Source organism: Vidua chalybeata, chromosome 6 (assembly GCF_026979565.1).
Source record: "Vidua chalybeata isolate OUT-0048 chromosome 6, bVidCha1 merged haplotype, whole genome shotgun sequence".
Lineage (NCBI taxonomy): Eukaryota > Metazoa > Chordata > Aves > Passeriformes > Viduidae > Vidua > Vidua chalybeata.
The window spans coordinates 42,298,716-42,311,349 of NC_071535.1; the positions used below are offsets into that span (position 1 = coordinate 42,298,716).

General features: G+C 38.8%; 1 protein-coding gene across 3 annotated transcripts in view; it reads left to right on the top strand.

Moving 5' to 3' along the window:
* LRRC4C (leucine rich repeat containing 4C) overlaps positions 1-12,333 on the top strand; it is a 99,124-nt gene extending 86,791 nt beyond the window's left edge. Inside the window, exons 1-3 of one of the 3 annotated variants that reach the window (XM_053945651.1) lie at positions 8,127-8,836; positions 9,038-9,076; positions 9,688-12,333. In XM_053945651.1, the coding sequence (XP_053801626.1) occupies positions 9,730-11,646 (1,917 nt within the window). In that variant the 5' untranslated portion in view covers positions 8,127-8,836; positions 9,038-9,076; positions 9,688-9,729 and the 3' untranslated portion in view covers positions 11,647-12,333. Of the gene's footprint in view, positions 1-8,126; positions 8,837-9,037; positions 9,077-9,687 lie in introns of those variants that run through there. The other 2 variants (XM_053945652.1, XM_053945650.1) reach the window with 2 other exon arrangements.
* Positions 12,334-12,634: the final 301 nt, after the last annotated feature.

Here is a 12,634-nt window from a genome sequence, read left to right on the forward strand (position 1 = left end):
ATCTCTGTTGCCAAACTATAGAGAAGTATACAAAACTGCTACTGCATTGCATGTTCATCAAACTAAAATATTTTTGTCTTCTTGTCTATGTTATCTGCTGAGGTCCAGAGCTCAGCAAAGCTCAGAGGATGATGTGTATGGGTGACAAGATTATTCAGCATTGGCACATTCAGTAGACAAGTGCAAATATTGTAATTTAGGAAATTATGTTTTGGACTTTAAAAACTAGATTCCAAGTTTCTAAGGTTAGGATGAAACTTTCTTAAGTGCAGGTATATACTCTAATTGTTTTTTGTTTGTTTCTTTCTTTCTTTCTCTTCATTATACTGGCTACATTTGTATATGTATTCTTAAGTTGTTCTGACATGACATTTCCCACATCTCTTTTTATCATTTGTGAGTAGAGAGAAAATTCTGAAAGTAATCAGGGCTAATACCATGGATTCCACAAGCCTTGCACATTTTTGCCTTTCCATTTTTGAAAAGACACAAACTTAATATTACATAAAGTAATAGATTTTTACCTACCAGTTTGAAATGTTCTGGTATATTTTAGAAAGGATGTTAATTTACAATTTAATGTTTCCATGTAGAAAAATTGATAATATTCTACTGGACCAAAACTAGTTTGTTTGTAATAAAGTATCACTGTACTATGTCTAAATAGATGTTTGATCACTCCTCAAACCAAAAAATACTATAGTATTTCAAAAAATCACCCCAATATGACAGGACTAAAACCTGCATTGTTTTGGACCGGTGCTTTAGAACAGCATATAGTTTTTATTAAGGGTTGTTTTTGTTCTAATTTTGTTGTGGTTTTCAGATGCCTTCCTAACATGGATCTGTGATTTTAGTTTGATAATTAATGAAAAAAGAATGAACAAAACATAATTATAGAAATAGTGCAGTTTAATTATTGCTCACTGAGATATTTCTGCCATAAGAGAGGGAAATCTTGAAAGTGCTTGTATGACTTCCTCTTATATCACGGTTGGCACATGAGGTGCCATGACAGACTTCTGTAATTAAGAGAATTTTATTATCGGGCTATTGTAAAATTTCTATTGTTCAGTTGCCTGTTTTCCCCTACATAAATATCTGCTCAGAAGGAGATATGAGATGAAACAAACAACAAAATGACAGAGAAAATGCATTTAATCAACTGAATTAGTGAAGCAAAATGGAACTTCAGTAACCCAGGGGGATCAGTGATGAGGTAGAAAACCTTTTTACCTTTATGTAATCGGTTTGAATCAAGTCAATACAGAACAAAAGTTCCTAATGTCTATAGGGGGTCTCAAGAAAATGAATCCAAATTAACTTTGAAAAGGGACTAGCTAAACTACATTACATCCTTTTATGGACACTCTTAATTGAAGTTACAGTGGCCTTGATTCAATTTAGCTTAAATTAAATTCTAAATAAGAATGCCCACACTAAGATTTAATGTAATAGAATTAACCCACTTAAAAGTTAATTCCAATTAAAATTCTAGAATGTGTCTGAGTGCACTAGAACCAAGCTGTATTGTGGTGGCTTTTATGAAGAATTTTAGGTCGTTGTGAATAGTTCATAGATTGCTCCTATTCATACCACTGTGTACAGTCTGAACAGAGAAGTTAGGATTGTTTTGTCTTCATCACCCTTGGAGTGACTCCCTGGAGTGACATCCAGGGAGAGGACAACAAAGAAGTAATATCATTCCTCTTAAGATATCTAAGTTTGTCCTAAACAAATATTCATTGCATATCATCTGATATTTTCTATGATTTTCCTGTGAAATTAGTTTTACTGAGGATACAAACTGCAAATGATGCTTAAGAGTAAAATTATATTTATAAATAAAGAGAAATACCAGACTGATTGAGATTCAAACACTGTGAAATATCTTAATTTCTAGCTAAAATGCAAATACTTTTGCTTGGACCAATGTGCACTCAAATTCTCATTTTTAAAAGGTTAATTTCATGTTCATTTCTTTTACCTGATGTTAAAGTTTTAAACCTTAGGAAGAAATGAGAGAGGAAACATGGAATCATGCTGGGAAATGAGGTGGGTGAAATAAAACTGTTTTCTGTATAACAAAATGAAAGACAAGAAGAAAAAGGCAGACTGGGTCAAATTCACCCTTGATTGAACTCCCCTGAAATCATTGGTGATTCAGGAGGATTGAATGTGTCCAATCACATTTAGGTCTTCCAGATCAGTGTTTTAGTGATTCAGTTGACTCTTAAAAGGCTTGCAGGAGAGAACTGGGAAGTATCTATGCTACAGCAATATCCACTCTGCCTCCTACACTTAAATGCTTCAAGGGGCCACAGAACTATGTCCCAGAGCAAAAGAGTGAAACATGCAAAGAGGAGAATACTTTGCATTGTGAGTGTTTTGATTTGTCTGTTCTCATGAGTCATCAGTTTGTGATGCAGGGCTGTCTATCTAGCCTCCTTTGTTCTCCACTGTATTTAACTAAAAATAAAATATAAAACAAATAGATAAAAACTGCTAGATTTTGAAACCTCACAAGATTTTACACATTATTGCTATGGCTCCCTTAACTGTTGTTGAGACTTTTAAAGTCCTATAGCAGTGAAAAGGGAAAGCTGATTTTTAACAATGTAGATAAAGTTACCCAGTTCTATAGTCATAGATGTGGGGTTTCATTGTTTCATCTGTTCTAAAAAAGCCAAGCACCTCTGACAGAAGTCAAGCCATGAAGAAATAAAAAATAAGATTAGGAAAAGGATGATATGAGATCTGCTCTAAACCACTTCACTGATTTTGCATGGTGATGCGTTGTATTTGTCTGTTAAAAGCATAGCATGTGTTCCTTTGTTAGTGACCAAAGCATCCCATAGAAAAAGAGAATGGTGTCATTGTATTGTGTATGGGCAGGGAACAGCATGCAAACTGCTTGCACTGCTCTTGAACTGAGAGCTCAAGTCCTTGAGGGTTCAGCCAGGTGGAAAGGTATTTCCAGAGAGAAAAGGGGGGAGGTGAGGTGGGCAGGAGATTATGGTGAGTGAATCCCTGGCAATGTGGTTCCATCGGCCCAACCCTGCACAGCCATATGGGGACCCACATGTGAGGCTGCTGGAGCATTTGCAGAGCAGATGTTGGTAGAGCATTTCTGACCCCGGTGGAACTCCCTGCCCACAGTTCAGTCTCTATTCTGGGACGAAGGCTAACCCTCAGGTATTTCAGTCCTTTGTGGAGCTAAAGTATATTGTGTGCATTTCTTTACACTGAAATTCCCTTGGCTGCTTCTGCTGCCATTGCTGCCAAAAGGGGATCAGTCTCAGGCCCTTGGAGCATTCAGAGTTCCTGAAAAGAGTGTCAAAAGAGTTACTTCTGCATAAGGTCATCCTGGGATTTGGACCTATTTTAACTGCTATATTCCAAACTCTGTTCCATACAGAAATTATTTTTAATTCTCTGGTGCTGATGCTACCGGAAGAGACTTCCCAGCATAATTAGCTACTTGATGCACCTAGCTCCTCTTCTCATGTTTGGAAACCTGCTGTTTAATTTGCAACTGTAGAGTGGCTTGTTCTCTGAAAAAATGCAGATATCATTGCAAAGGGTTTTTCTCTCAGAAAACCTCTTTAAAAGGGTGTGAGGTACAGCATACATAACTGTGCTATATAGAGTGAAGCAAAGATGCATTTTCTGAATGCATCCACATATTTATCAACTTGAAAAAATTTGAAAACAGTGATTTTAATGCTTCTCATCCTGAAATTTTCTGGAAAAGGCTGAGGGAGAGTTTTTGTGATTTAATAGTTCTTCAGCTTAGACTTAACTGTGATGTATTTGTGATGATGTAATTTTATTGTGATAGTTTAAACACCTGATACTTGATAAATTCTGTCTATATTTTCAATGTAGCACATATAACATCACATCTCAATTTTTTTTCATGGCAGTGGCATGAACCAAAGTATGCTAGATCATACTGTATTTTAAACCATATATTGGGATAAAGCCATGGCCTTTGCACTGCACAGCTCTGCTGCTGAGACAGTTATTCATAGACCCACAGACAAGACAGAAAGGAAAGCATGACTTGCCAACAGCAACTAAACTGCCAGTGATCCAGCTAAGGGTCACTGGAGCTTGGGGAAATATCATTGCCACCTGCCATATCTCATTAGGCAGATCTTTGGAAATGGCATGGAAGTTCTCTTTTGTTATCAAAGACCCCCATTACAGGAAAATCATTCAACAGTCGGAGCACAGTCACTTTCTCCTGGTAGTATAGCAAAGGGAGAACAAAACACATCAGACCCAAGACCTAATTACAAAAAAGGGGAAAAAAAAAAAAAAAAAAAAGAGAGATAGAAGTCACCTTTGCATACACATTTGGCGAAGTTACATTCAGTTGGGTAACTATGGCATCCTTCAGGCTGTCCCTAAGGAAAATTGTACTGTGCACAGCTACAGAGGTAGATTAGCTCTGTCATTCCATGCTTCATGTTCTGCACTGGATCTTAAGAGGGCACTGCCTTTAGCTCAGAGGAAAATGTGTAGTACATTGAGAGTAACAGGGAGTCAGATAAGCTATAGAGAGGAGAACACGTGTTTCAAATGTCAATTTCCATAAAATGTTTTCTTATTTCTGTGCAAATGGAAAACCAAACGAACAGCTCTCCATATATGTCTGGGAATGTCTCCATGGCCAGAAAGAGAATATACATTACTGTGCTAAAAAAAATCAGATGATATATGCTGTGGTAATTAGAGCAGTGCCACAGACAGACTTAAGGCCGTGTTTGGAAACACATTTGATAATTGTATGTGTCTGGGGAACTGACTGTGCAGTAAGGAAATTCTTAACATTTTAACCTAAATTTTTAGTCTATACAGCAGAGGGCACTAGTGATATTGAATTGACCGTAGAGTTGCTATTTTGGTACTAGAAAAATGAAAAAAAAACTTACTTAGAAGACAAAGAGGTGTCAACAAAGACTAAAGAAGCTGGTTGATGGTCTGTGTTCCATGTGTGGGCTGGTAAAGCTAAACCTTCGGGTGTCTCTAGCATAAATAGGAATTGAATAGCAAATTACTCTAGTACAGAGCTCCAGATGGATCTTTATGTAAAGCCCATTAAAATATTTCCATAACACCCTTCAAGGCTTTAAATTAATTTTCCACTGTGATTTTGTGCTGGCTAATTTTTTTTTTCCAGGGTATTTCCAAGATATTTATGATTTAAAATTGTGCTGATATGAAATATCTGCACCAAGACTTCCTGAATATTTAAGCTCTGAACTCTGGAAAATAACCAGTATAAAAGAACGGATCTTTTTACTACATTCTTCCAGCCACCAGGAATCTTACTGCCATATGTCAGCCTCATGCAAACCTCAGTAGCTGGAAGTCAGGACTAGCCAGGTAATACCCAGTATATTTTCTGCTGGTCATGGTCACTTTTTTGGGTCATCATCTCCCCTGTACTTTTGCAGCACCAAGTCCACTTAGTATGGTCTTGTCCTGAAAACTGCATTTTGCTTCCTGTTTTACCAAAGAACAGGGGAAAAAGTTAAGTAATATAAATAAGTCCAAAGTTAAATCAATTGGTGGCTGCAAAAGCTACGATTGGCTCTCACTGCCTCGTGGAAAATGGTGCAGAGGGATGGCAATATAGATATTCTGTACTTATATATTAAGCAAGATATGGCTTAGACACAGAAAGAACATACCAATACCTGTGAAAAACGTATCTAGAACTTTGTATTCAAATATCACAAAATGGTGATACTGTCTTCAAAATTATAGACTTAGAGAAGCTATCAATTAGTCAGTAACCAAACTTGTATTTGAAGTATGCACAGATTTGAATTTTACAGAAACCTGATGGTATCAGATTTCCCTGAAGGTCTTTGATAGAGGGTTGTTCTGAGGTATATGTTTGATTGAGACATCCCTAGCACAGGACTACGGAGAACAGTAAATGTAAAAGCCACAGGCAATTTGGCCTTCAGTTCAAGGAAAAAGCTATTCTATGTGAATGATTCATTGTTTCAGTCAATAACCAAAAATAGGAAGGATATAGGGAATTTATCTTAAAAAGGTAAAAGCATTTCTTTCAAAAACCTTTTTGCAACTAAGACATGGAAACATTTTGGTTTGGGTTAGACAGCATTTACTGATCAGTCTCATAACTGGATAATTTTTTTGTTGTAATGATGTACTCAAGTAAAATGATTTTTTTCCCCATGGAGTGCATGGGTAGTTGCGGCATGGGTTTTTGCTTTCCCTGGCTGCACTCTGCTCTTAGGAGCCCGGCTGTGGTGTAGCTTCCACGTGCTGCTGGGGTTTTCTGCCGCGGGTTCCCAGATACGGCTCCGTGTCTCGGGCGCGTGGGCTGGCCAGCCACTGTTACCGTGCACTAGGGATCCGGTAAAGAGGTAAGGAATTTGTCCATTTACTCCGTGCTTGGCAGGAACGATTTATTGATCACGTGGCGCGGTTTGATGGAAAGACGCGACCGCTCCCAGCAGTTGCATGGGAGAAAATGGCACCTGGGCGCCGGTGGGGTAGGATTTTATGGAGGGGCGGGGCGAGAGGATCCACGGCCTGCTGTCCAATAGGGGAGGTTGCCGTGGCAGTGACGCCAGCAACAGCGACCAACCAGAGAACCCCGCAGGGGCGGGCACCGAGCCTTGGGCTGAGCGGGATCGTGTGGCTTGGGGTGGCCAGCACGGGGTTTCCCGGGGCCGGACGAGGGGGTGGTTACAGGAGCGGCAGAGGGGGAAGATCCAGCAGCAGGCAGCGTGGGGCCAGAAACCGCGGGGGGGAACAACACAGGGGAAACGCGGGGGTACACAGGACTCGGCTAGCTAACACAAATAAGAACCCCTATAACCCAATCCCAGGATGCAACAGGTAGTGGTGAAAAGGAAGGATTTTCTGGATGAAGAACTAGGTAAAGGAAATGTTGGGAGATACATCAGGTTCAAGTAATTGGAACAGGAGGAAAGTGCCTTGGAGTACTTGCAGCATGGCTTGGGATCATCAGCTTCATAGAGGCTAGAAAAGAGCAGTTGAAGGGACTTGGTGCATACACAGCCTGATGTTGAGGGTTTTTGCTTTCCCATGGCCTTTCTTATTTCTCGGTACTTTTTTATTCTACAAATGTTGTAGTTTTCCTGGTCCTTCAGGGAATCCAGGGTACAGGATTGAGACCAGACAATCACAAAAAGAAAGGCAAAGAAATTCTATGACATCCTACAAAGCAGGCCTTTAGTACTGAATTAATTTGAGAAGATTCTTGTGCCTCTGCAAGCCCCATATGCTGCCTGTGCCTCACCAGCCTTGTACACAAGGATAACTGGCAGCTCTGAAGGCAGACATAGCAGGCTGAGTTCTCACCCCAGTTTCAGTGAAGACAAAAATATTGCACCAGTACAATGGTAAAATAATTAGTTTGTTGTGTTTCTGTGTCTCTTTTATTACTTGTTAGTGGAATTCATTATTCAGTCCAAGTCCTTAGGGTATAAGTTTTAGAAGAATTTTGAAAATGAGAAAGGAAAAACAAATTACTGCACAAAAAAAAAAAAAAAAAAAAAAAAAAAGAATTTAAAAATTGTGACCAAAAATGTGAATACAATCACATTAACTATCACAGATGATGGTTAATTAGTATTCAGCAGCAAAATTCATGTATCACAAGTCTTAACTAAGAACTCTAAAGTTGATATTAGGCTCTGATACAATTCTTTTGACCTGTGAAAAACAACAGATTTTTCTTCATAACTGTGTAAGAAAGATGGGAACTATGGCCTTTTCACCTGCCTTTTGAATGTAGTTTTACTGCAGTTGGACTTTTGCAAGCGAACTTGAATTACAGTGGTTAGAGTGTTTCTCCATACATCCTGTTCAGCACCTCTGAAGCGATAAGTGACCTTGTGAGCCTGCAGTGAAAAGGAAGGTGTGTAGAGCAGTGACCCTTCATGCAGTCTAGTACATTAACCTAAACCTACATAAACCTACATGAAGCTGATGTTCAGGAGTGCAGGTGTTGGCAGAGGGAAGTGATGGAGGGGTGGGAGCAGTAACATCTAACACTACAGCCACAGGTTTCTCCAGAGCCATGGGACAGAAGTGTAAGCTGCAGAGAGAGAAGTTCAATGACTAGCTCAATGTTGCAAAACACATTAGTTTCATGAATCTTTCATAACAAGAATGATGTTTTATAAATAGCACATATAGAGAGATCAAACATACAGATACAGTTCAGACTTTCTAGATCCTTTCACAGGTTTTTAACCATTATATTGGCTTTCTCTGCAGTAAATTATTAAAAATGAGATGAGAATGATTGCTAGCTCTGAACCCTTATTACAGGCTTTTTAAAAATGCAGAAATGAATTCTCAAAAACACATTGGCTGAATATATAATTAGAAAAAAATGTTTCATTAAATGAATTTATGTGAGATGAAAGTTAATATATTTTCCTGGTTTGGTGGGGTTTTTTGGGGGTTTTTTTGGTTTTTTTGGTGTGTTTTTTTTTTGTTTTTTTTTTTTTTTTTAAGAAAGGTCTTTATTTTTTACAAAAAAATGAATCAATTTGGAGCCTGGAGTAGAAAACTGTTACCTTATGGTATTTTGTTTTACTGAATATATATGTACTATCCATTTGGGTGCTCTGGGTTATAAATATGCTTTAAGCTTGCTGTGATTTCTAAGACTTCACTTTTGGCCGATTTATAAGAAATTTCATTAATCTCTGCAACAGAGGAATCTTGAACTGAGCAGCAGATTGAAAATGAACCAAAAGCTGGGGACTATAAAAACTGCCACACGTGAATCAGTACTGAAGTTCTTAAAATGGTAATGATCATTTGTAGTGTGAAGGTCTTTTTTCCCTTTGCAGTAAGAATTTTTTGAGAGTTTTTTCAAAGTGTCAATGAAACTGCCAACCCTGCAGCTACAGGGATGTTTTTCAGCATTTAAATAAAAGGCTATTCTCATTTCTATGTTCGGTACACATTTGCTAATGAATGTTTCTCTGCTGCTGGTGCCAAACCAAAGAATTGAAGAGGACATATCCATTAAATTGGATGATGCTCAGTATGTGTCTTTATTCTAATTTTTTTTTTTTAATTCTTATAGGCAAGATCTTGCCCTGTCATCTGCATGACACTCAGTTTTAGAGACTTCTAGTTAAACTCTGATTCAGGAATTGTGTTTGTATAGACAAAGATTTTTACCCATACGAGGCAGGAGTGTCCATTTGTTTTCATATTATCTGTTGTCTTGTCTTGTAATGTGTAAAAAAGGTTAACACCTTGAATACTCTGATGATGCCTATCTTAGTAGATTCCTATGCTACTAACTTTTGCCTTTTGAGATCTTGTCCTTTCTTTCAACTCTCCCCTGAGTTACATTTCTCTTAGGTATTCATTGTGACTGAACTTCTTATCTGCCATCCACCTACATACATTGTAGATTGGAATGTGCAGGAGAACTATTGTATGGCTATTTCTTATCTCATTGCCAGTTGCAGCTGATATACATATCTGTACAGAAAAAAAATATTAGAAATTTTATTCCTGTTCTCACTATCGGATTTCAAGAAATTGGTAGAGTTGACTGAAAGGACTTGAGAAGCCTTTGTTAAGAGAACACAATTATTTGAGACTAATTTAATGTTCTCCTTCTCCTTTCTTCCTTTCTTTCAGACGATTCAAACTCCAGAAGGACCAACACCAAATAAATTATGAATGTTGAACAAGATGACCTTACATCCACAGCAGATAATGATAGGTCCTAGGTTTAACAGGGCCCTATTTGACCCCCTGCTTGTGGTGCTGTTGGCTCTTCAGCTTCTTGTGGTGGCTGGTCTAGTGAGGGCTCAAACTTGCCCTTCTGTCTGCTCCTGCAGCAACCAGTTCAGTAAAGTGATTTGTGTACGGAAAAATCTTAGAGACGTACCAGACGGCATCTCCACCAACACCCGGCTACTCAATCTCCATGAGAACCAGATTCAAATCATTAAAGTTAATAGCTTCAAGCATCTGAGGCACCTAGAAATCCTGCAGCTCAGCAGGAATCACATCAGAACAATTGAAATAGGGGCTTTCAATGGTCTGGCCAATCTCAACACTTTGGAACTCTTTGACAATCGTCTGACCACTATCCCAAATGGGGCTTTTGTATACCTATCAAAACTGAAGGAACTGTGGTTGAGAAACAACCCCATTGAAAGCATCCCTTCTTATGCTTTTAACAGAATCCCTTCTCTCCGGAGGTTGGATTTGGGGGAATTGAAAAGGCTTTCATACATCTCAGAAGGTGCCTTTGAAGGTCTGTCCAACTTGAGGTATTTGAACCTTGCCATGTGCAATCTTCGAGAGATACCTAACCTTACTCCGCTTGTAAAACTGGATGAGCTAGATCTTTCTGGGAATCACCTGACTGCCATCCGGCCAGGTTCTTTCCAAGGGTTAATGCATCTTCAGAAATTGTGGATGATACAGTCCCAGATTCAAGTGATAGAAAGGAATGCTTTTGATAACCTTCAGTCACTTGTAGAGATCAACCTGGCACACAACAATCTAACACTACTGCCTCATGACCTGTTCACACCGCTCCACCTAGAAAGGATCCACTTGCATCACAATCCTTGGAACTGCAACTGTGATATCCTTTGGCTCAGCTGGTGGATTAAAGACAAGGCACCCTCCAACACTGCATGCTGTGCCCGTTGCCACACGCCCCCCAGTTTAAAAGGAAGGTACATTGGTGAGCTGGACCTGAATTACTTCACATGTTATGCTCCAGTCATAGTGGAGCCACCAGCAGACCTCAACGTCACAGAAGGCATGGCTGCAGAGATGAAATGCCGGGCATCGACCTCCCTGACCTCCGTATCTTGGATTACTCCCAATGGATCTGTAATGACGCATGGGGCATACAGAGTTCGGATTGCTGTGCTCAGTGATGGCACATTAAATTTTACCAAGGTAACTGTGCAAGACACGGGTTTGTACACATGCATGGTGAGTAACTCTGTTGGGAATACCACGGCTTCTGCCACGCTGAATGTGACTGCCCTGGATAACCCTGGTTACACGTACTTTTCAACTGTCACGGTAGAGACTGTGGAACCTTCTCAGGATGAGGCACAGACCACAGAGCAGGTTGGGCCCACACCAGTTACCAACTGGGAAACCATTAACATGACAACCTCACTCACTCCACAGAGCACAAGATCAACAGAAAAAACATTCACCATTCCTGTGACGGATGCAAACAATGGGATCCCAGGAATAGATGAGGTTATGAAGACTACCAAAATCATAATTGGTTGTTTTGTGGCTATCACTCTCATGGCTGCTGTGATGCTGGTAATTTTCTACAAAATGAGGAAACAGCATCACCGGCAGAACCATCATGCTCCAACACGGACTGTAGAGATCATTAATGTGGATGATGAGCTTACAGGTGACACACCCATAGAGAGTCATTTGCCCATGCCAGCAATAGAGCATGAGCACTTAAATCACTATAACTCTTATAAATCTCCTTTCAACCACACAACAACAATTAACACAATAAATTCAATACACAGTTCAGTGCATGAACCGTTATTGATCCGAATGAACTCGAAAGACAATGTTCAAGAGACTCAAATCTAAGACATTTATGACATTAAGGGGTGGGGTGGGGGGACAACAAAAGATGGTTTATAAAACAAATGACACAAATGACTGGGCTAAATCTACTATTTCAAAAGTGTCTTTACAAAGAAAAAGAAATTTATTTATTAAAAATTCTATTGTGATCTAAAGCAGACAAAATTATGTGTATTCCTCAGAACCTGTTTTTGCTGCAGTTATTTACCCTCCTCGTTCCCGTTTTCTGCCCAACCTACCCTGACTCCCATTTGCCATATTTTTCATAGGAGATCTTGATTCCCTAAAAGAACTGATCTAGGAAATTTTGTAAGAATTCTGTTACACTTTGGGAATTTTTATGGTGAATTCTAGTGGTGAGATTCGGTCTATTTTGTCACTTTCTCTTTTTTCTTTTGTTTTCTCATGCCCTTTTTGAAATTATTCAACAGAGAATGGAGTAATAACAGTACCTTTGCAAGTGAGAAAAACAAGTAAACCTTTTTTTCCTCCATGTAATGATTTGCTCTGTATTTACCGAAAGCACCATTCTGTGAAAAAAATGGAAAAAAAGTAAAAAAAATCAAACCAAAAATTAATTTACTTGTGAAAGCCTATAAAACCCATGATCTTTTAAGCAATTCTAGAACCTGAATTTGTAGTTCAAACACTAAACTAAGATTATAAATAAAATACTGTTTTTTTTCTGTACTTGGATATAGCTCATTCTTAGTGTGGCTTTAAGCATCAAAAGTTTGTTAACATTCTTATGATAATCTGCTCCGATGGTCCAAAACACAATCACCTAAAAGACAATAATTAAACCATTTTGGATCATTACTGAAGGATATCACAGTTTTCATTTTAGTTTATGAAAACAACATACTGGCAAACAAGGGTGTTTGATTTCTAATGCAAGACTGAGATGGTTCCTTCTAATGGAGTTTGCAATTATCTCTATTATGTCACAATATGCTTTTCACAATTCCAGAAAAGTTTTGCAAGGAACTTC